Source organism: Chaetodon trifascialis, chromosome 23, assembly GCF_039877785.1.
Source record: "Chaetodon trifascialis isolate fChaTrf1 chromosome 23, fChaTrf1.hap1, whole genome shotgun sequence".
Taxonomy (NCBI): Eukaryota; Metazoa; Chordata; class Actinopteri; order Chaetodontiformes; family Chaetodontidae; genus Chaetodon; species Chaetodon trifascialis.
The window spans coordinates 16,459,299-16,484,463 of record NC_092078.1 but is presented as its reverse complement, the minus strand read 5'-3'; the positions used below and the strand labels follow the sequence as shown (position 1 = coordinate 16,484,463).

Genomic DNA, 25,165 nt, shown 5'->3' with positions numbered 1-25,165 from the left:
GCAAGGTGTTCCAACATGAACCTCCAGAAGAGCTTCAGAGCTGTCTGTCATTGGTTCTCTACTGGAGGAAAGAAAATCATTCTTCCCAAAGATATTTCTGCATTTGGTGTCCGGTGGTGGTGAGAGTGCTGTCCAACACCTCACTGCAAACTTCCCACAGGTGTTCAGTTGAGCTGAGAGATGGTGACTGAAGGCCACAACACACTTCACATCACATCGGTTCATACAGCGGTCTGTGAGCCTCTGCGCTGTATGTATTTGCTACGTTTCTCCACTCATTCATACATTTCCATTCATTTGTCAAGCCAAGCAGATCAACTAGAAGCCTTTAAGGATAAGTGGTGCAACATTTCACCACCCATGTTTCCGCTGACAGATGAAGAGTGAACTGAGTGAGATGACTCTTTCCACTACTGAGTGATCATCCAGAGACCATATCTTGGCTTGCAGTGAGTATGCTGTAGACTCGTTCACTTGCAGTGATAGTTGCTCTATGCTCAGGCCAGTGACTTGAATGTAATGCAAGCAGCAAAGGGAGCCAGCGAGTCAAAAGTGGAAAGTCATGAGCCGTGCTGCCTTGTTTTGGACCATTTCAAGAGGTTTTAATGTGCATGCTGGCAGCTCTGCTCCAAGGAACGCCCTTGTAAGAGCAGTCAAATGACCAGTGCCTGTACAAGAGTGTGAGTGGCATACTCAGTCAGATAAGATCTTCAGATGTCATATTGTACGAAGCGGCATGACGGAGTGGCAGATCAACGACTGGCTGGGATCACCAGTGTAGAAATTGAGTTGAAGGTGTCCTGCTCGACAAGGGTACATTAGCCATGGTTAGCATCCACCATAACAGACACAATTCTTGTGCTGCTTGTGTGATTTGCTGAGCCAAACGCACTTTTCCACTCTGTTGAAGAATAAACTTCTATCTCTGACTGAACCACCGGCATTTGATATGATTATGGTTGATGTGAGTGTCAGATTTTGACAAGGAATACATGGACATACAAGACTCTAACTCTCCTATTAAGTCGTGTGGTTTGTTGATCTGATTGGTTGAGGTTAGCTTGTGATAAACAGTTTCATCCAGTCACCTCATTGTGAGTCCAACAACGTTACTGAGATGCAATGCTCAATCAGCAGAGTACTCTTAAGTTTACACTGCTGTCACATACTGATCCCATGGTCAGGAACACACTTCAGTGCTGAAGAAAAAGGCTCTATAGAGGCAGCCTTTCTTTAGGAAAAGCAGAAATTGCAGCAGTTCAACAGCAGGTCTTTATGTGCCGTAACTGCGCCACAAAAAGTTATGACACCCAAGGACAGCATGCAATAAATCCATGTGTCTAGACCCGTCACATAAACTAGGAAGCTTTACAAAACTTTAGAAAGACAGCTATGCATTGCTTTTCTGGGTGTGTGTGTGTGTGTGTGTGTGTGTGTGTGTGTGTGTGTGTGCGTGTGTGTGTTTTGGACACCCTGAACTACCCAAAATCATTATCGTGAGAAGTGAAATCACATGAACACACACGCACACACAATGTGGCAAACAGTGCTTTCCATAGTGACTCCGCTCTGCAGCTTGCTTATTTGTTTTGGTTGTATTTATTTTGCCTTTGTGTTTCAGCAGTGAGCCGTGGCAGCTGCCTGGCAACAGCCAATCAGAGCACGGGGAGAGAACAGTCGGCAAATGCAAAATCCGAGCTCATTATTACTGGGTAGAAACCAAACCTCAGACACACCTGGTTCATTTGATTGGCAAATCAGAGCTTTGGGAGCAAACCACAGGGAGAAAAAGCAGCATTAGAGATGGAAACAAGACCACTGTGGGAATAATGTTTAAAATAATGTCCAAACTCCGAGAACATCCCTCCAATGATGAGACATTTGATCTCACTTAAATGCACAATAGTTCACCTCAGTAAGTGACCATGACCTCTGTTGTACCTCTAACCTTAAACAGCAAACTGCTTTATGGCCTAGTGGTGTTTCCGTACATCTCTGCTCTGTATCAAAACGGACTCCTTTATTACTAGAAGGTGGGCATCCTTCATGGAGGTACATAATTCTCCAAATGCACCCCAATACTGCTGTGGGAAGCTGGAGAAGCTGTCTGTCATTTTAGCAATAGACATAAATTATACTTTCATGCAAAAAAGTTGCATTAAATGACCTGAGGAGTAAAGAAAAGTTTTGTGTTTGGGCAAAACAACTTTAAATGCAACAATAAATGAGGGGAATGCAAACCAGTCCAAAACATGCCAGCCATGAGCTCCTGACACCACGTGGACTTGAAAAAACTAGCCTGGATCAGACAGTGACAAGGGGGGCTGCACACGGACCCCGACCAACCTCAAAAAGGTGGTGCCAGAGACCCACTTCAACTTTACCAACATTAATCTTTCTCTTAGCCATGTTTGCGGCTGTGCTCCTATAGGTCGACGTCACAGAAAACGCCATACAAGCTAACAAACTAGGCGAGAGAAGGCAGGAAGAAAATCTGATATTAGTCTTCATGTCAGGATGTCATGAGGTGTCCCGGATGCTCCAAAACTGTCACATGATGGAGCTGATAACATGTAATGTGATCCCGACATAAGATGTGTTCTGATAAAAGCTACACTGTGGTAGTTACAGCCAATGGGCATTGACCAACATGTACATATGCTGCGTGTGACAGGAAATAACTTGCAATAATACTTCATGCTGCTGTCTGTTGGGAACCAAAAAAAAAAAAAGAGAAAACTACAACCATGATGGATGTTCTCCAGATATATGGACCTTTTTACCAAGGCCATACACAGTATGCACTGCTGCAGAGCAAGTGGAGGACTGCCAGTCAGCTCTAACATCAGGCTTATTCACACTTTTCTGTAGCCTTTGTGGGGGCAAGTGGAGTACCTCCTCAGCAGAAGTGTGAAGTTGATATTTCATCTAAACATGACCCTGGAAAATGTAAACATCTCAGTGTAACGTGTGAAAGAAAGGGTGACTTTTCGACAAGAACTGAGAGAGGAGATTTACACCATCGTAGATATGGAAAGAAAAACCGAACAGGAAAAAACAGAGAAACAAATACAGAGGACAGGTAAGATATGTTGGAGTGTGAGGACACATGACAAAAAGGAGAGGGACAATCTGTTTTTCTTTGGTCGTTCTGGCGAGTCCACTTACCTTGAGGTCGCGGTGGACCACGCCCATCTGGTGGCAGTGGAGCACAGCCTCTAGGATCTGCTGAATGCAATGACTGCATGCAAACACCAGGGGGGCATGGGTTAGTGACAAGCTACCACTCACTGTCTGTGGCTGTGAGCTCGCTTTGACACTCGGGGAGCTGCTGGCCATGTTCATGGGGTGACTGGATAGCGGGGTGGCAACCAACTAGGGCTGGGCAACTGGACAAATATTTTGGCCATTGGTGATTGGCTCCAAGACCCCCCCCCCCCCCCAATTTTGTTATTTTATTTAGCTAATTTAATGATCTACCGCTGAGGAAGGACTCTGTTAAGTGAGCTAATCTAGCAGCACAAAGAGGCCTCCTTACCGCTTGCAACATTAAGAAGCAAATTAAGGATTCATTCTTTAAATTTTCCTACCTTTCCCAATAAAAGCCCTGGACAAAGACACAGCTTAAATGTACCAGTCATTCAGTCAGAGTATTTCACTAACTCAATAAAATAGCCTGCAATAGGTGTCGCTGCCTGCACATCTCTCAACTGAAACTACCTCACACACATTTTTATGAATATATTCGCAATCACCAGGTGTTGGGTAGCCGTATGGAAATTATTAAAAATTTTTAACATTTATCATCCAACCCTACAACTGACCTCCCCCACTCCATAATGAGGGGCACTTTGGCAAAATGGACCATTTACTCAATGTTCAAAATGTTCGGGGTGTTTCTCGTGTTGCCATGGTTGCCAACTGATGCACGCTGTGACAGACCCAGAGAAGAAAAACAGAGCTGTAATTTCATGTTCTGCTCACACAGCATGGCCAGTTCTCTGCCCGAGTCTCAAAACAGAAGTGGTGTTAGCTCCTGGCCAACTGGAGGCTGGACCCTGACAGACTGAGGAGGAACACTGAGGACTGTGGTTTCCTGTTACTGAGGAGTTTGCAGTTTTAGTTTCTCTTTACCTCTGTCAAAACAACAAAGTGGAAATTCCTGAAACTGAATTTTTGAAACAATTTTGATGCTATTCATGTCTTCTCCAAAGACTTCTGTGACTGGACTGAACAGTAAAACAAGAGGACTGTTTGCAGCTCAATAATTCATTGTTTTTGAATCGAAACTGAAATTAAGAGGGTGCAACTAAAAGTATATTCGCTAATTCTGCAGTAGCTAATTAATGTTAATTCTGTGAATTGGCCAAATTTCAAATTAAAACCTGTGGCTGCTGTCAGGTTAATATGCTCTCTGCATACTTGGACTCATGGACTCGCTTCAAATTTCAGTCAGGCCATTGGCAATTAGGTGTGTGCGTAAGGAACATTAAAGCAAACACAGTGAGAGTGTGTGTGTGTGTGTGTGTGTGTGTGTGTGTGTGTGTGTGTGTGTGTGTGTGTGTGTGTGTGTGTGTGTGTGTGTGTGTGTTAGCTGCAGATTGATTACATTTTGTTTTGATTCTGGATGGAAATGTGTGGATATATTTCAGATTTCAGCTGGATAAACAGTGTCACGCTATCTTTGACATGCCTTAAATATATGTGGTTCTTGAGGTTGAAACACTGCTTGACATTTTAATTACTTATTCTGATGTAAAATCAGTGTTTTTGTAATAAACTTTGCGCTGGTTTCAGACCCGAAACTGTGATAAGTGAACAACTTCAGATTCAGAATTTAGAGTACAAATTGTCATACGTTTTTGCAGATGGTGTCTAAATCCACAAAACATTCATCCTCCTCTTCCTCCTCCTCCTCTCTCAGCTGTCAGCCTCTCAGTGGCTGTGTCAGAGCATGGTTTTGGACAGATGCTACATGCACTTTGTGCTCTGGCATACAAGAGGGCAGGCCATAATGAGATCTACCAGCCCCCCTGATACTACATGACCTACCGCCTCCTCTCCAGCCAACCTGCCCACAATGCCCTGCAACAGGTGGATCTGAAAACACTCCTGTCAGGTTTGCGGGGTGTGAGGGTGACTGGCGAGGAGAGGGTGTGGTTTTGGAGGAGGCGGCACTCAGTGAAAGGTTAATTGGTCGACTGATCAGGCAGTGGAGGAGCGAGGCAAGGTACCACAGGTGGGCAGGCCTGTGTCTTTTTGCTGTTACTGTCATCACTTACTAACCTTTAGGTCCCTGTGCACTATGCCATTTATGTGGCAATGATTTACACTTTCTAGAATCTGCTGTATGCAGTGACTGTGGAGGAGAGAGAGACCAGGCCAGAAGCAAAAAGGAGAGGAAGAGGGAGAACAGGTAAATGTCAAGAAACAAAGGAACAAGAACAGGCAGACAGAACACACCAAACACATGAAATAACAACACCTGATCGACAAATGGTTTAAAGGAATAGTTCAACATTCCGGGAAATAGGTTTATTCGCTTCCTTTCCAAGAGTGAGATGAGAAGGTGACAGCAATCGTGATGCAGTTAGCCTAGCTTAGCATAAACACAGGAAGCAGGGGGAAACAACAAGCCTGGCTCAGTCCAAAGTTCAGAAATCCACCTGCAAACACCTCGAAAGTTGCTGTGTTTACACACTGTGTCTTAATTTCATCTGAGCATAAACAGACCACACATTTTTACATGTCTACAATAAACAAAGAGTAAAGGTGTTGATCAGTGAGCTTTCAGAGGTGCCAGACTCGCTGTTTCCTCCTGTTTCCAGTCTTTATGCTAAGCTAGGCGAACCGTGGCAGTACTTAATGAACAGACATGAGATCGATCTTCATATCTCTCCTGGAAAGAAAACACATTGATGAACTGGTCCTTTAAGTCATTTAACAAGTCGAGAAAAATACAAAGGACACATGCATATTCTTTTCATCTGTGAAGCGCTTTCACGTCACCTTTCAAATCATTTTCACAAATCAACGAAATCCACCACAAAACAGAATCCAGATCCTTTACATCTAGAGCTTGTATGGATGAACGAACAATTGTCTCGCTAAGTTGACAAGAGATACAACTCTTGAGGAGAAATCTAGGAGCTGCTCTGACAAATGAGTCAAATTGAGTGAAAAATTGAAAAAATAATTCAAAAGCAAATGAACCTTTGAAGGAAATGCCGAGATGGAGCTACTGTCCTTTACAAACCATCAGACAGGGTTCTTTTTGGAGTGGATTTTAATAGACAGGTCAGGAGGTAAAATTGGGGAAAGTACATCCATAATCAAAGGACAAAGGCAGAACGAGAAATGTAAAAAGAGAGGTTTCAGGTAAAAGGCATATCAAAGGCAGCGCAGCAGGAAACATATTTGCACTGCTCTGTCCACTGCATAATTAGGAAGGAGCGTATTTCATGTGTGTATGTCAAATACATGTTTATAGGAAGGTAATGCTGTTTCATGACTTGTGTGATTTTAACTGTTCTTTACCACATATCTGCCTGAATATGCCTTCTCTGCCAAAGTACACTGAATGGGTTTCCTGTCACATTTATTCAGTAAATTCAGAAATATCAACACGACAGAGCGTCGCACTGACCTGGCATCGGCTTCGCTGTAGTACTCCCTGGCAACAATGTCCTCAAACAGCTCCCCGCCGGTCACTCTGCGGGAGAAAGGAACAGGGTGGCAGACAAAAACAGGGCGTGAGAGATGGACAGAAAATATACAGAACTACAAAATTTCTCTGTGCATCTGGAGAGGAACAAAGGCCTGATAAGGCTGCTTTTACAAATCCAGAAGAGACTTATTTTTCCAGACCAACTGGGTCAAAGGTGCCTCAATGGCGAAATCACTCCAATAATATATTCCAGCAGATATGGTCACACAGAATGTGGACGCTGTTTATTCAGCTGGAAGAGGTTTCCGTGTCTTTCCATGAGGTTGCGGATAAAAGCCAAAGTGCTTTTCCAAGTGGGCAAAAGCGGCTGGAATATCTATAACAGAAGAGGTGCAGTAATAACAGAGCACAACACACTCAGCTGTGATTCAGCCTGTGGCCCTCAGAGAGTGACAAGTAGTAGATGTCAATCCACGAGTAAAGTAGTTGAGCCCAGGAGGAAACTGGAGCACACAACTCTTTCTCTTATTACTTTTTAGTAGCTATATATGCAACACACACATACATACTGGACCCTGCAGTTCCCATGATGCAAAATTTAAGGTAAATGCTTATGTTGTTAACTTTATGTCTAACATCAATGGAGTTTCCTGTTGTAAGGTTTTAAAAGTGGAACAGTGGGTCAGTTTGCACAAAGAATGACTTGAAAGATATTTTTAGCCCCAAACCTTTCCATAGCTGGTGGAAAGCGTTACTAATTTCAGCCTTCAGAGCTTTCATGCAACTTTTAATGACCTAAGTGTTGTGACAAACCCAGTTGTAAAAGGCTTGTGGAATCCCAGTGTTGTTGTTGTTGGCCCTCATTCAGCATCCAGGAAGTGACCCAAATATGAAGTGCATTATGATTTCCTCTGATCCAGCATGTTCTCCCATTCTGTTACAATGCTTTCACTCAACTCAATAAATATAAGGTCAATAACATGTTCTTCTCCATTCATTGGTCGATTTGTGTCACTGCACCGCAGTGCTGTCACGTCTCGTCAGATTTTCTATTTAGGAAAAAAAGGGAGAGGGAATGTTGTCTTTTAGCCAAGAAAGAGCACCCTCCTTTCTTTTTTTCATCGCCCTCGCTCAAATTAAATGCAGCGTTTAAGATCATTTTGAAGCAATTTCCTCTCGGGCTGCCAAATCAGAATGCAAACAACAGCTGACAATACACAGGAGAGAGGAGGAATGAAGGAGACGGTGAGCGGTGGAGGACGAAGGAGAGGAGGGAGAGATTTGAAGGAAGGGTGATTAAATGAAGTGTCGGACAAAGCCCAGGATGTTCGGCTTACAATGACAAAACAACGGTGCTCGCTTTATGGACAAATTGGGTACCACAGATGCAGATTCTGTTATCTAAGCACATGCCACTCTCAAGGCGTGCTCACAGGACAATGTGCTCGCCACGAACGTTCTCCAAATCCAGGAAAAAGCCTGGTGCTGGTATGATGTGCAGCGTGTGAACATGATGAGGACGACTGACTGAACGCACGCTGTTGCTGAGACAGATGGAGCACAGAGGAGGCAACCACACCACATCTAATCTCCCATGGCGCCTCGGTGACGGGACATCTGATTGGCAGCTGTCAGGTTTTACCTCTCCTGAGCATAATGTGCAGGTGTGCTGCTGTGTGGTGGGCCCTTGTTTAACCATGTGTCCTGTTTAGGTGCAACAATGTGATGTGCAAAATCAAAGTCCTTCACTTACAAATCAAAGACCAGATAGTGGAATCCTTCCTCTGATATGCTGTCATGGAGCCGCACTGTGAGGGAGAAAGAGGGAGAAATCAAAGGCATTTAATGATGTGAAAAACTCCAGGCAACCTGCCACAATTGCAACAGCAGGTAAGCGTGCGAGTTAAGAGCACTTTCATTTGACCACGAAGTGAGTGCTGAACACCAGTGAACTGTTCTCTCCCCTCAGCGTGAAGAGCGACTTAAGGTCTCAGATGTCGCTGCTGAATTTAGCTTTCTCTGCTCATTGCCGTTTCGGCATTGGACACAGGTCCAATTTCATGCAAAGCAAATGACAGTGAATAATCAAACAGATCAGTGATGCAAGGTTGTGAAACACCAAGGTGTCAAAATCTACCATTTTGTGTCACCTTTGATATTCTTCATCTGTATTCCTATATTACATATGACCATATATTAATTGCCACCTTTCGCAGTCCACCACTGTTGCCCAAAGTGAACAAATTCCAGGTATGTCCATCCATCCATCATCTATACTGCCTATCCCTTTGCGGGGGGCTGGAGCCTATCCCAGCTACAATGGGCGAGAGGCGGGGTACACCCTGAACCGGTCGCCAGCCGATTGCAGGGCCACATGCAAGGACAAACAACCATTCACACTCACACCTACAGACAATTTAGAGTCATCAATTAACCTAATGAGCATGTTTTTGGTCTGTGGGAGGAAGCCGGAGTACCCGGAGAGAACCCACGCATGCACGGGAAGAACATGCAAACTTCACACAGAAAGGCCCCGCCTGACCCGGGGATCGAACCGGCAACCTTCTTGCTGTGAGGCACGCGCACTACCTGCTATGCCACCGTGCAGCCCCATTCCAGGTATGTGTGAAATGCAAAATGGTAAATGGACTGCACGTAAGGCAAGGCTTTGGTCTGTCCATCAGGAGCCACTTAAAGTGCCAAGCATCTTGCCCAGAAACACTTCAACATGTGGAGTTAGGCTAGTGTGAAGTGTATTATCAGCACATATAGAAGCTTAAGCTGTATATTTTCTGAATGGACAGAGTAAGGTCATCATGCTCCTAAAATGCCCCAGTGCTCCCACCCCTTCTTGCATCCACAGAGAGTATTGTCACAACTCCACCAGAAAACACTTACACTCCTCTTTATTTCACCTATGCCTTTTGGGATAGAGATGTCCTTTTTTTTCGCTTTTTGTTCTTGCAACATTATCCCCGAGAGATGCTTTAATGCACTATTTATCTTAGTGTCAAGGACAAATGCAGTCTCTCCAACCACACCAATGTGTTTAAATGAATAAAATCAGTGAATCAACCAAAGAACAAGCAAATGTAGACACACTGCATCAATAAAACCACTAGCATATAGTCCATTTTTATGGATGTGTGTTGTAAAGTGAAATCTTGATTAACGATTTTACAAACGTCTGTATTTTTTTTTCTTGCCGTCTTGAAGCTGCATTTAGCACGATAAGCGCCGAAGTGCTGGCACAGTAAACCAACAGTCCTTTCAGCCTCAATGTGTTCTCAGCGCTGATTCATATACTGATAGAAAAATGAATTATTAACTATATTCACGTTCATCCTCTCTCAGAGGCTGCAGATCCATAAACACACGGTATGGAGGAGCACGAGTGGATAGTCACACACGCTTCTGAAATAATAATGCAAGCCTATATTCAGGGACATAGTTTCAGTGGTCGGAGTGAGAACCCTATAGCTTATTTATTCATCTGAAATAAAAGTAAATGTTAGAATTTTAAAATAATGTATACATTTCCTTACTACTTCACTGATGTGCATTGGCTAGGCCAAACTCTTATGATAGATATTAGATATTTAAATAACTATATGTTACACAGTACAGTGTGTTTAGCACTGATTTTAGTTTGCTTCACAATGTCTTATGAGCTATACGTGCAGTGAACTCAGCACGGGAGATGCACAATAGCTCAGGACAACATTGTTTCAAGCCACGTCCATCATGTGCAAACACACTGCCATGCCTCTGCATTTGAATTTGTGAGCAGATATTGCACTACGCACATCACGGCCGCTGCTCTATTTTTAGCCGTCAGGTGCTCTGAATGAGCATGAATATCAGGGAGCAAGGCTGTCTCTTCCACTTTGTTGAACAAGAAGAGGATGAAGGCAGCACAGAGGCAGGACCGCTGCCAACACTGAGGTTTCACTGAGCCAATTAGCTACACTGCCTAATGGACATGAAATGACATGGTGTGAAGTGAAGGGGGCCGAAATGAGACTAACGTGATGCCTCTGACATGGACTGAGTAGCTACAGTAGCATTGGCTCTGGGGTTAAAGCTGCTCTGATCTGCAGAGAGCTTTGGAACATGCTCATTTCATTCTGATGGAGGCAGCTTGAATTGATAGCGAGCACAAAGTAACACACCTGTGGAAATGTATTCTCAACAAATTCGTGACGGTCATGGATAAACTGAAACCTCCCAGCAAAAGATAGTGTATGTTGAGCATCGAGTGAGTGGTTGAGTGGTTGACATTGCTGTTTCATCTTAAATAGAATGCCACTGAAATCCAACCCTAGGCCAGTCAGGTTACCAGACCAGACAATGGTTAGTGTTTAGTTTCTTCTCAGGTCAGCAGAGAACACATCAGCTGCTATGATCAGTATTTTCCCTGAATAAAAAGGATTCTAGCAAAAGACCAGCAGTGAAAGACGGATTGTCTGTCAGTGTGTGAGACTGTATGAATGTAAAGTGGGGTGCTTCTGGAAAAAACTCATTCCAAGTGCTCAGGAAAAGCCAGAGCATGAAAGGATTGAAGAAGGGAAAGATCCCCCCTATAGGATTCTCTGACGCGTCCCCTCGCTCCTCTCCTCTCCTGATTGACATCTCAGACATCGAGCACCACGGCGACCTTAGAGGAATGAGGGCTTTCCCAGAGCTGGATGCTGCATGAACAGGATAGTAATGAGAGCAGCGCTACCTGCTGCCAGCCAGGTTATCACAAAATGTTTAGGTTGTGTTTGTTTGGCATCAGCTCATACATCAGCATCATATTACTCTCAAATAACAGTGTCAACCTCACTACTAGCCGTATCAAACAACCATGTTTAGTATCTATTTAAAGAGCTCTTTGTACCTTCTACCTTTTACGAAACCACCTACAGTATTAAAGGCCCCGCTGTCAAAAAGGAAACGACAGTGCTGCACTGAAATAACACCTTGGTTCGGTAATAGACATGGCGACACAAACCTGTTGGTTCATTCCTGACACCAGGACAATAGGCCAGCAAACTTAATAACCCCCCTATCCTCCATCAGTTTGTCACTCACCCCATGATCCCTCATTCTCACTAAAAGAAAACAGACCAAATAACATGTAAACACCAGTGTTCACTGTGTGGTGAGGTCTTTGCCGAGGTGGTAATTACAGTTTCTTGGCCTTTGTGGCTCCCGAAGCAGGGAGGGAGGAGAGACGGAGCTGTGTGTGTTTTGGGTAGGGGGGGAAGGGAGCTATGTATGCAGATGTTCTGTATTTGTTGATGCTGAACAAGCCAGAGTATAGGATAGCTGATACTAACAACAATAACATGCTTAAGGCAGACCTTATTTGTGTGGATTTATAGTTAAGTGTTTCCTTGTATTAATGAGGTTGTGGGGACATAAATCTATTTATGCATTCATATTGTGGGGACTAACCTCACAATTGGAGACAAAAAGCAAAGTCGGGCATGTATCTGTAAGGTATGGATGCTTAGGGAATGAAATGTCTTAGGGTCTAAAGCTGTGAGTGTGCTTCATCAGAATTGCTTGTTGGATGGTTGAATGTCTTCTGAAACCCTGCAGACTGTGCCGTTATCCCCATATTGAAACAATACCCAGCCTTTAGGGTTGGAGTTGTTAGACATGAAATATGATCATAAAGTAACCCACCAGGAATGCGTGCTTGCATGTTTTTGATTGGTCGTGCAGCACCTTGCCACATGACGCTGCACTGCTGTTTGGCTCTGCGTTGGCACGCGATGATGACAGGCTGACCTCATCCAAATTAATGAAGGGGCTACTTTTTCTTCTTCTTTTTTTTGTTTAAAGCTAGTTAATTGTTTTTTCAAGCGTACAAGATGTCATATGTAGAAATAGTTATGTAGAGGAAAAGATACTCTGGCTTCATTGCAGATATAGTATACTGCCAAAAGCAGCACAGATGTAAATCCACTGTCCAGCATAAATCTTTAATGGATGTTCCATACATCTACGAAGCCATCTTCAGGCTAACCTTTGTACGCTTCCGAACAAATGGCGGGATATATATTAAAGATAAACCTCCTAGTGACGTAGTGAGAGGAAGCACAGCAAGCACATGTATTGGGAGCACTTGTTACCTATGTTGGGATGCTTGAGCAGGCGGCATATCCTGGCCTCTCGCTCCAACTTCTGATGATCTGTGGAGACAAACACAACACATCTGTCACATGTGAGCCCTCCTGAAAGTCTTCAAGTCTCTCTACAGAGATTCCACCTATTAAAACACTGCCCACCTCTCATCACTGCGTCCCTCCTGCTGGGAGCAGTAACAGTCAGAGGACATTACTGCATAATGTAGGCAGGAGATGAAGGTGAAGAAAATGCTGGCATGTCACCAGTATTACTGCTAGTACAGTGTGTTAGCTGGTCTAAAGTGCAAGATGAGGCTGCAAAATAGACCAATTCCCTGTTCTATTAAAGCTTTTATGCTCTTTTATGTAATATATACTGAAGTCTATAAACAGTGTATATTTGATTTAACAGAGACAAAGTAGTGACAAGCAAGTCAAGACCCTCAACAGATGAACAAACCCTATCTCCAACAAATGGCGGGTAAAAGTGATTGATTCACCATTGCTTCAGAGCATCAGTGAAGTTTAACAACCAGAAGAAGCAGATGTGAAAGATGGAGACAGAGGGAGACATAATGTGACAGTGGAAGCCACTTCAGTGAAAGCAGCAAATGAATAGATGCTCCTGCTTTTAGCACCACAAAAGCCAAACGCGACCTTTACGACCAGCAGTATCACCTGAGTGTTATTTTTCCCTTTATTTCTATGACATCACTGCACTTCCTCAGCTGTCGTCTGTGTGAATTAATGTAGTATTGGCACTTTGCAGCCTACCCCAGGTCTGGTACACTGCATTAAAACAGTCAATGTAACGCTTGAATTTCTAACTCAAAATAAATTACAGGAATAGTTTTTGGCATAAAGGTCACTTTTCTACCATGAAAAAGCAGACCCAACTCAAGGCCCACTTGCTGAGTAATTTTTTTGTGCAAGAAAAATCCATTATCATTTCCTAAAGTGCAAGTGGATGTCTTCAAATGCGGTCCATCTAACAATCCAAAACACAAAGGTATCCACTTTACTATCACGTATGACGAAGAAAAGCATCAAATCCTGACATTTGAGAGGGTGCAACCATTTTTCTCTCAAAAATCACAGGTTCATTAAATCATTCACTGACTACCGCAGCAGCTGTGTGTAGGCCATTGTCAATCCCTGAAGGTAAACAGTGAACATCTCTCCCACTATCTACTTCATATTTAATTATATTTAGGTCTTGATGTTGTTAAATCCAGGTCTTTTATTTGACTTGCTGTGGACAGGCATCATTACTGCCAAACTGGGAGGATGTGAAGCACCGAAATGTTAACATCCACTTACAGGAATTTGCTCTTCAGAGAAGTGCGCTCTTACACCGGAGGGTTTGCATCACAGGGACTATTTTCTGCCAACACTACAATTTTCTCCTGCCACAGAGAATGCGTTCTGATTCATGTGCACTGTGGCCATTGTTGTTATTGAACAGAGGAGTCCTTGAGTTTTTCAGATTGTAGCTCGGAATAATGTGCCTCAACATGAAAGGAGGGGGTCTCTCACAAACCCCACCAATCATTGCATGGAGCTCCTACTTCTCCTTTAACATGGAAAGTCATTCAACTCAACACTAAATCAACAAGTCCAACATCTCCCTTTGCGTCCTTGAGATAAAATCTAATCAAACACTGGCACTTCTTTTTTTCTTTTTCTTTCAGTCTTTTCACTGCGATGCCCTTTTTGATGCACCTTTTAAAAACATCCAGGCTTAAGTGGAATCTCTCAGTGAAAGGTTGACAGAAGTCACTATTTACAAAAGAATGCAGAAGACAGGTCGATTTTATCACAAATCACTTACAAACTATGGTAATAATAGCAAAAAAAATAATACAATGGGGAACAAAACTCAGCTGAGACATTTAAGAGGTGTCACTGGGGTCGTCTCCAATTCAGCTGATTTGCTATTCAAATGAAGAGGCTTTGAAGATGTTCAATTACTGGAGACCAAGTCACCCAAAAGACTGCTGAATATTTAACAAACAGCTCTTGTTAAAGTATGTATTATTCAGCTCAGTGGATCATAAGTGGGCTTGACACAGCCATATTAAAGAAGCGTATGGAGGTCGTTCACTACAATAGGGTGGACGATATCCCCTTAAAATAATATCTAGATACTGCGGGATATTTTTGTAATTTATCTCTGTAGTGCTGCTTTGTGTCAACCAGGGGGAGCTGTGCACAGGACGAGTACAGGGCCCACTGAAAAGGAAACACGAGGGAAAGGAAGAGGAACAATGACAGTGAGTGTTTTATGTGCATGTGGAGCTGGAGGGGTAGGACACGTCACTTCAGTAGCTCAATATCGCTTCACTCATTTAATATTCTGCTTTTCCTGTGTTTCAAACTGGATCTGCTCAAATGGGTGTGGCTCCTGTTGCCTATGCAAAGTTCCCCGTTGTGAAAAACAATGTAGGCTCACTCTCAGTCAACAGTGGATTTAAGTGTTCATATTGGTGCATAAACTGCACCAAATTAGACATAAACTGGCCTCTAGATACAGACCAATCAAAATGCTGCCATGTAAATTTAACATTTGGTTCTCCAATGAGCTGTGAGTGTAAACTCAGCTCACACCAATGGGACAGCCTTCAGCTGCCTTGTAATCCCATTTTGGTTCCAACCAGATGTGATCACACCGTCTCCAATCGCACCTCGGTTTACAAGTCCCTAATCCTAATCAGACCAATGGGATGTGCTTTTACAGGGCCTGTAATCTTCGTGGTCACCGGGTGAACGCTGACTTCTCTCCCTTCCTCCACATCATCCTTTCCATCCGCTGGATGGCACGCTGCTAATCTGTGACATAACAGGATTTACAGCATGAGTGCTGCTCACTCGCCATCTCCAGCCTCGCTGCTACTGCGGGCGACTGATCTTTTCCTTGACAGGCTTGTCTTCGTTTCCTTCCTTTGCTTGCTTGTCAGCCAGCTTGCTCTCTGGTGAACAAACTATGTAATGGAAACACATTTTCCATTGATCTTTAAATTATGTTTTCGATTCAGCAATGTCTTGTTACTTGTGAGCATACTCTCCATATACAATTTGGCAAACACAGTGGTGATTTATCGGTCTAGTTCTGATAAATTCAAGGAATATCCAGTCCTATAATTGCAACAGGAAGTGGATCTCCAAACCTCTTAAATCTAAATTCAATTGATTTGTTTCAGTTTATTAGTGCTTAGTGACTTGTGTTCTCCATCTTCACTTGCTGTACTTTCTCTGGTACAGCAAATATCTGAAGCTATTACAGTTGTGTATTATAGATAATAGTATTTTATGCATTGAGCCAAAATGCTTTCTCTTCAGTGGTCACATTAAGACTGGAGGCAGACTATGTTAAGCATTACATTAACCATTAACAGCCTGTATTGGGTCTCAATCCAGCTCCCTGTCTTGACCACCCAGGCCCACAGCTCAACATGCAAAGACGCAGCTTGACGCTCCCCTCAAACCCTAGATGTTTCTCCATCACGAATCCAAGCTCTGGCTGTGATTCGCTCTGGAGCTGGCCCATTTAGAAAACCCAGATGAGCTCGTTATCAGGCCCACGAAAACCAGGACAGCAGCTATTTTCAATGCAGCCGACCGATCAAGTGAGCTGCTTCCACAGAACTGTAAAGCAGCACAGCTGTTTGCACATGCAGTGCATGCAGTTTCAGTCACTTAAAACATTATCCCTCAATGTGCACACACACGCACACACATATCCGGGAGCACTATCGTCACATTATCTCATTTAAAACCAGACAAAGAGCAAAGAACCTGCCCTTTGACCCCTAAGTATGCATAAAAAAGGTCTGTCATGCCTCGCCATTTTCACCTGCAGTTAATAAAATAATAGGTTAGTAATGGAGTTTGGCACCAAGAGACCAAGACAGTGAATGTGATACCAAAGACGAAAGAGAAACAGGGACAGAAAACACCTCTGGTGCAGCACACTGCCAACACACACAGTCTAATGCTTTTTCTTTCCTTATTCCCCTTGGCAACAGCTCCCGTCTCATTTCCTGGCTCTCACCTTTAAACACTCACTCACACAGTTTTTTTTTTCCATCTACCTATCAGCATTCCTTTCTTTTTAAAAAGCCAAACACAAATAAAGATTAGGATGCTGGAATTACAGGTATGCAAAGATTTGTGTTAACAAGTTTCCTGTAGGTCACAGAGGAGGCGAAGTGCACGCCTCCCAAACCTTAACATGCCTCGTGCGCACTGATCAAACTGACGTTCAGAACAGGAAAGAAAAAATATGTTTAGAAGAAACAGCAAAAAGGCTCTGAGCAACATCTGGACAGGTTGAGAAGTGGGCGAGGAATAACAGAAATAACTTGAGATTATGATCAGGGTTCCCAGAGGTGGAGAAACTGAAGGGACCAGAGAGGCTTTAATGGCAAAACTAGGTATGCTCTAGTCAAATACAGCAATCACAAAACTCTTTGCAGCATTGCTCTACTGATCCTTGTTTCCTCTTAAGAGTGGCAGGGAGCCCGAGCACACATCCTCAGACAAACCTGAGTACTCTGGCTCATGAATAAAATAATACCTTCGGGGACGTAAACAAGCTCTTCACCAACAATGTGCCAATCCTCATTGTGCAGCCGCACTGAGGGGTAGCAGGTCTGTTTCACCGGGCTGCTCTGATGCCTGAGCTGACAGTCATCATTAGCAACCATAATGATCAGGCCCTCACTCACTCGTGGAGCTACAGATGCAACTGGAGACTCTCAGCTGTGGGTGGAGTGTAATAAGAGGGCTCCGTCAAAATGCAATTAGCTGGAGCTATCGAGGATTTTCTATGTGTGCATGTGTCAAGCTGAGGTCAAGAACACACTCACCAGCCTCAACTGTATGTCCAATAACATGGAGAGTGGCCTGTCTGTGTGTGACACAGAGCCGAGTGTCGCGCATTTAGCTGGAAGCACATTGAGTCACGGCTTTGTTGATCCTCACTGACGGCTTTGCGTCAGCAGTTAGGTTTATGCAAGGCCTACATGTTCATTCACCTCATTCGGTTCTTTTCATTTATCCTGGTGCCACATTTTCAATAACTGACGCGTCATTAATTAACGTTTAATCACTTAACTATCAAGAATATTTTTGACTAGTTATGGATGTGGACGGCACGGTGGAGAAGTGGGTAGTGCACGTGCCTCACAGCAAGAAGGTCGCTGGTTTGATCCCGGGTCAGGCGGGGCCTTTCTGTGTGAAGTTTGCATGTTCTTCCTGGGCATGCATGGGTTCTCTCCGGGCACTCCGGCTTCCTCCCACAGACCAAAAACATGCTCATTAGGTTAATTGGTGACTCTAAATTGTCCTTAGGTGTGAGTGTTGTATGTTTGTATATGTTTGTATATGTTGCCCTGCAATCAATTGGCGGGTACCCTGCCTTTCGCCCAATGACAGCTGGAATAGGCTCCAGCCCCCCGCAACCCTGAAAGGTATAAAGACAATGGATGGATAGTTATGGATGTTGGTCTATAGGTTAATTTGCATACAAACACACACTCCACTAACGGCTACCCTTAGCCTGGGCTGCACAGCTGTGCTGTGAAAGCCTTTGAGGTAGTAAATGAAGCACGCTAAATGAGACTCGTTGTGGGAACATTTCCTCCAGAAAGGCAACAAAGTCATAACATATGCTGTCCTGCATTAAGAACAAGCATCCTGCTGCCATGTCCAAGGACGCTCTTGGCAAAAGATCGTGTCACTGCTAGCTGGGAGGAGAAAGAGTGATGAGAGGCAATCACGCAGCAGCAGAAAGACTCTACATATGATCAGTAAACTAGTAACAAACCCTGCAGCAGCGCTACACACAAGTGCTTGTTGGATCTCCTAACAGTGTCTGAAAGTCCCTTCCCAAACGTGCGCTTTCAGGGGGACAAACCGACAATTACGCCCACTCCGCACAGCGATTGGTCAGGTGTGCAGAGTTATGTCATACCACTGATCACGTGTACAGAAACTTTAAGAGATTTTGTTCAAGCAATAAATACCAGCATTACCCCTCGGCACCTGTCTGTCCACACCAATTACTGTGAAGGTCTTTATCAACCCAGGGCCTCCCGTCTATCTCCAGTGTGTCTGTCTGCTCAGAATTTCAGATCATATTCTGCTCCAGCATCTCAGGCCGGGCTTCTGCGAGCCAAATCCTGCTGTACAGCAATAAACACACACACACACACACACACACACACACACACACACACACACACACACACACACACACACACACACACACACACACACACACACACACACACACACACACACACACACACACACACACACACACACGCATGCATGCAGCAACTACAGCTCAGTTGTAGCCCAATCTCTCTGGCCCACTTCAAGCCACAGGGGATATTCTAGCCAAAACTGCAGTGGCTCAGAGACCACACAAAGAAGTCCAGCCCACACAGTAACAGCTGATGTCACCATTATGGTAAGATGGGGTAACAGGAGCAGCAAAAGTAATTTAATAAACATGGAAAATGGTACATAACTAAAAACTGCACATGCAAACGCAGCAGTGAGAATTCTCTAAATGGCAACTCTGTGCTGCATGTTTGAGCAGGAGACAGCATCTGTTTAAGCTCCAGCCTTCACGTTTCCCTGCATGTCTGCATGTCTGACTAAAGTTATCAGAAAGCAAGAAGTGTGGACATCATCAGTGCATCAATGGACTCAGAAAAAAAAAAAGATGCGTGTGGGTGATGGGATGTGAAAGCGGATAAAAATAACTAAAACCACAGCACACTCCAACACAGGTGGAGGTACTGAGGTACTTATGTTGCCATGGCCATGGCCAAGAGCAAAGAGCAGGTGTGACTACCATTCAGAGTGTGAGTGCTTGGACTGAGAGGGAAGTGGACATGGTGGACAAGGTGAATAGATCCAAAAGCAAAGTGACAGAAGTAAGAGTCTGAGAGTCTGAGCTCACAGCAGAATAAAACATGTAAAGAAACCAACGTAAACACACATATTCAATGGAAAATACGAACAGAGATCAGTCGATTAATTGGTTTGGCTGATTAATATCGTCATAACTCCTAACAGCCACCGGAGAATAAACAGGTACAAATTAGTAGAGTGAAGAAATGAATGAATGGATGAGTGTCTGAGTTACGTTATGAATACATGAAGTGCTTCATATCTCAAAATGGTTAATATTCAAATATAGTTCAATCTAGTTTTCCATGAGGGTACTGAACATCAATACTTTAGATAGTGACTGAAATGCGTTTTTTAACAGTCAAAAAAGTTTAATGGAATAAATTTCTTTACAATTCTAACTTTAAGTCTGTAAATGAAAGCCTGCAAGTTTAGAGGTCATGCCATCAGTGGCTACGTTCACTTCCAGCACGCAGAAAGAGGCCCTGGCGGTGGACTTAGAGCCTTGCTAGCAGAAATACCCCATCGACCAGACTACAGGATGCTAAGTTCTACATTCTCTGTCCAGGCGGCTTTCACTGTACGGCCTCCCGCAGGCACACCAGCCACCCTGCCATTCAAGCTGTGGCGGGTGTTGATATGACAAGTCAGTGTGTGGGCAGACAGGTGGCACCGCCAAGGGGAAACTGCTGTCAGCGTGCTGCCTGCTATCACCGCCAACCAGACATTCAGACGCCGTCGCGAGCAGTCAGCGCGACATCCATCAAAAAACCACATCTGACAGTCCAGCCTGGCTCTACACACTCCGTCCAGCCTCACTGTCATCTCTCAGTTTGGATGAACTGTGTCTGATGAAAAGGCACTCAGGAGGTTAAATAATGACGGAGTGATTGATTAAGTGCAGCGATTAAAGCTGGGTGCAGAAATTCCTCCTGTCCTATAGGCAAGACCTTTAAACTGATATTGAGAGGACTGCTGATGAAAGTACAGACTTGTACCAGGAAATGCAAAAAGCCAATGGTTTGTGTGCGGGGATGCTTTTGCTTTCAAAAAGGACATTAATATTAATAGCCAGATTGCAGTGATCACATGTGCTGATGTCTTCGACGGTTCATGTAATGAAGTTGATGTAGTGTAAACAGGAAGTGGACAGGCCCAGCTGTTTGACAGAGAGAGGAGGAGGGGGAGGCCGGGCGAAGCAGCTGGGCTCTTCGTCGTTTGTATGTTTCTTCATGGGATTTCAACAGCTACATATTTTGTAGACAGGGTTTTTTTTTTGTATTTATTTCAGATTTCATCAAAACTCCAGTGGTGGTACAAAACTTTTGTTTTCAGTCAATTTTTGGCTCATGTTGACTACTTTCACCATGTATTTCTTTATTTGGTTCCCCATTAGCTGCCATGCTACTCTTTCTGCATTAAAGGCAAACTCCACTGATTTTACACACCAAAGTCTGTTTCCAGCTGTTGCTTTCAGTTTACATTGATTTGAGATTTAGAGATCACAGACGCATCAGTTACAAATGGGATTTGGGAGCCTGCTTAAGCAAGGATCTTCATGCTCAGCATCTTTCATGAATCCAGCGTAAGCGCACCATCAGAAAATCTGAGACTTTGCTCAAGTCTACATCTAAGAACGATTTTATAAATGAGGCGGGTTGATTCAGCAGAGGTGTCAAACTGTTTTAACAGCTCTTCAACTGCCTTTCAGCTCAGGAAGGCTTGAGCGAAGCTCTGATGTGGCACATGTGACTGTGTAAAGGAGTGAAGGTGTCATCCGGTCTGATGATCACACGCTAAGTAACACTGCTAAACAGTGCAGTGCAATATTGAGTTCCAGCATAAAAAAACCCTCTTTGGTGGACTGTGGTGTGCAGACTAAATGCACCCCTGAGTTGCATTGTTACCTTTGGTGAGCAGCAGCAGCAGCGGCAGCAGCTATCAACAGCTCTGATGACTGATTAACAATCAACTCGCCTCGAGTATAGTAGATGGGGAAGTACTATTCAAAGATAAAGACAGATGTTAGTTTCAAAATGAGTGCATACGCAACGCTCCACAACCTCAATTTAGAAAAAGCTGCAACACACTGCCTTGACTTTATAGTGGATAGAAATAACAGTCATGAAGGTTTTGTTGTTCAGTTTGGTTTCATAACAGTGATGACTGCCTTCAGGTCTGTTTTTTTTTGTCGTTTTTTTTGCTGTATTCCTCTGAATGCAACCACGTTTTATTAATTTTTCTTTATATCGTTTTATATAATCTTGACTTAAAAAAAAGAAATGTCTGCCTCATTGCTTCCTCTGCCTTTCTCACTGCAAGGGATTCTGGACTTTTTTTTTTTTTTTTTTTAAATCGTAAAAATCTGTTGGAATCTGACATATTTATTTCTCTCTGGTAATAATGTCCGGTGAAAATTATTTCCAGAATATTCTGACACTGTTTTTCTCGCTGCCTCTCTGATATCATTTCATTTTCTTAGGAAGATGTTGTCCCTTTGTATATACTGTGTTAATTGCATGCACTTGTTGTCTTTTTGAATATTCTATTCACTTATTGATGCTGCTGTGAAATTTGGAATTTCCCCTCGAGGGACAAATAAAGGAATATTGAATTTGAATTTGAATTTGAATATCCGCCCTCTGGGAACTGGGAACATTAGCTGTGCTAACTGATGCGAATGATGGCCAGAACTTCAGTTTATTACAACATGCCTTAATGTGGCCTTTGGCTTCAGTGCTTTAATTGTTATTTCATATATTTTATATGCTGCATCATTATGAATGAAAGAATCATCTTGTTTCACACGATTTTAATGTTATTGCTCCTTTTTCTGCATTCCTTTACCAACAGTGATTTGCTCATTTTCAGTTCTCCTAAGTGTGGACTGGATATTCATTTTGACAAGTGCTACAAAACGATGCCACTGAGATAATCATCATTATTCCACAACTATAGAATTCAGTGCTCGCTGAAACTTATGCAAGAAAACATCCTCCTGCAAGGATCTCTTTTGGTTTCCTGCCAGCACACAGCAAAGTGAGAAAATCCATTTTCTTTCTTTTGTTAAACAACCTCCCTCGAGTTTTCTCTTGTCAAACACATTTAGAAAACTCTCATGTAGAAAGCTGCCTTCCCAAGGCTAGGTCATAAAAACCGATCTTGTGCTTTAAGTTGAGAAATGGGACAGTTGTGCAATGAAATCTTATGCTAAGTGCTACACCACAAAGATTTAACTAACGCCTGAACTCAGACCTCCAGCTACTTAGGCACTGTGAGGCCACTTTGACCATTCAGTTAAGGAAAAATGGTTCTAATACCAGCGTGACTGATGTGAACGCAGCCTTCACTCTGAGGACTGAGGTCACAGGATCAGGATATGGATGTTACTGACAGGAGAAGGGCAATGCTTCCTCTCAGACTGCTATCATTTATCCAGCCACATCTTCCATACTGGACTCTCACGTCATCAATTTCCCACTTGTCCGGTGAGAGCGAGGCTTATATGAAAGCCAAAAAAACAGATGAATGGAAAAGGCATGATAATCAAGCTCAGCTGGAGGGGAGAGAAATACAGGTGGAGGAACAGAAGGAGAATTTGAGGTGAGTATAATGAGTTGGTAGTGAAGTGTATCATGTGAGGAAAGGAATTAAAGACTGTGTCGACTGACTCCAAATAATGTGACAGAAGTAGTGATGGCAGTCACTTTATGCAGAGAGACGCAGGCAGGACAAGTCGAGAGTCAGCAAGGTGAGAAGAGGAGAGAAGCTTTCAGATTTCTGGGGCTTCCCATCGGGTTTATTTCACATACCGCCATTTTAAACCTGAATAAGCAGGAAGCACACTTCCACACCCTTTCTATCTCTACCTGTTTACAGTACACTTCCAAGCTGCGAAATATATATGGAAAATGTTCCCCGTTGTTTCAACTCGACAAGCCTCCATTCGGGGCTGGTCTTTCTTCACACTTCTTTGCTTTCTGCTCTCAAGAGAGAGGAGATGGAGCAGCGACTCGAGATGAAAGCCAGCGAAGCACAACAAGCCTATCTGTCTGTCTTTTCTGTCCGTCCGTCTGTGGAATGGATAGCCATATCTGCTGTTCTGCCCGGCTGCCGATCACTTCCTCCTGGCCTCAGAAAATCATATTGTCGATGAGTATACTTCTATTGTAGCTAAATGTCAAAAGTAAACTGGGACATCCAGATGAAATGATGGCCTGTGTCCATATAGGATTTCCTTCTGAGGATTCTAACTCATTGCTTATGCATACCCATTCACTTTTATCACACATATTCCATCAAAGAAATGTACCTTTACTGCAAACAATGAAAACTTCAATCAGGGCTATTTAAAATCCCACCTGTTTTACTGCAGCCGTAAAACTGAAATGATGTGAGATGTCTGAAATAGCTGAAACCATGGATGGTTTTCAACTCCAAATTTTTGGCATTTGTGATTCTACAAATGTGATGATGAGGTCAAATTCATTCTTAGCTTTGTCTGTGGTTTTTAATAGAGATGTGTTACTGTTTAATCAATTTAATCCTGATTTAGCTGTGAGAAAATAATTTATTAGACTGACCTCTAACAAATTATTTGTAGGGCTAAAGTCATCTGGAGAAGAGGGGATTCAAAGCGGGACATCATCTGCATAGCTATAGATGTTCATGTTGTGCTTTGTGATACTCTCAAATGGTAAAATGAAGGTCACCTTAGTGACATATAAGCACTCCTTCACCAACTGAAATCAGTCTGGACAAGATTCAGCTATATATTATACTGCAACTGTTTACTGCTTGACTGCTTCTTTATGCACCCAACCAACGTGTCAAAGAACATTGGGCTTTGGTTTATAGTAACATCTATTTTTGGCTCCCCCTCATCTGCTCATGCAAATTAGTCTAGATACCACAAGACTCATTCAAATAGAGAGCCAGAGTTCAGATGTATGTGCAGCAGTTTAGCCTTGCAGTGAATAGCTCACAATTAAAATAAAATTGGAAGGATTGAGCCTGGGGGCTGAATCAGGAAACCTGTAAAGGTAGAAAATATGGTAGAGATAGGCAACTAGTGTAGACATGAGGCATGTCAGGCTCTGGCATACAGTAATACAATGTGATGTTTACTACTCAATTTCACCCTTAATATGAGCTACAGCGATGTTTGGTGTGATGCCTGACTAATAAATCCTCATATACATATATATATATATGCACTTAACAAAGTTTATTTTTCGACTGTATTGTGTCCAACTCTCTACATTAAGTATTTTGGTTTCAATTCTTTTTTTTTTTTTCCAGGATGTTTTGGCTCAAAAATGTCTTTTTAAGATGGGTGCTATGGAAAAAAAAATCTGTATCTGCCAAAATATTTTTTCTGTTTATTCAAACATATTCACTCGCTTTTTTGAGACAAACATGTTTTTGTACTGGTATTTGAATCCACAAAAACATA

The 25,165-nt window shown here is 43.2% G+C and overlaps 1 protein-coding gene across 27 annotated transcripts in view; it reads right to left on the bottom strand.

Moving 5' to 3' along the window:
* camk2d1 (calcium/calmodulin-dependent protein kinase (CaM kinase) II delta 1) overlaps positions 1 to 25,165 on the bottom strand; it is a 77,028-nt gene that overhangs the window by 25,971 nt on the left and 25,892 nt on the right. For 17 of the 27 annotated variants that reach the window (XM_070993354.1, XM_070993347.1, XM_070993352.1 and 14 more), the window contains exons 3-6: positions 12,793 to 12,852; positions 8,421 to 8,475; positions 6,647 to 6,712; positions 5,287 to 5,359 (exon numbers count right to left, since the gene is read on the bottom strand). In XM_070993354.1, coding sequence (XP_070849455.1) covers positions 5,287 to 5,359; positions 6,647 to 6,712; positions 8,421 to 8,475; positions 12,793 to 12,852 — 254 coding nt within the window. Of the gene's footprint in view, positions 1 to 3,168; positions 3,242 to 5,286; positions 5,360 to 6,646; positions 6,713 to 8,420; positions 8,476 to 12,792; positions 12,853 to 25,165 lie in introns of all 27 variants that reach the window. The other 10 variants (XM_070993349.1, XM_070993353.1, XM_070993366.1 and 7 more) reach the window with 1 other exon arrangement.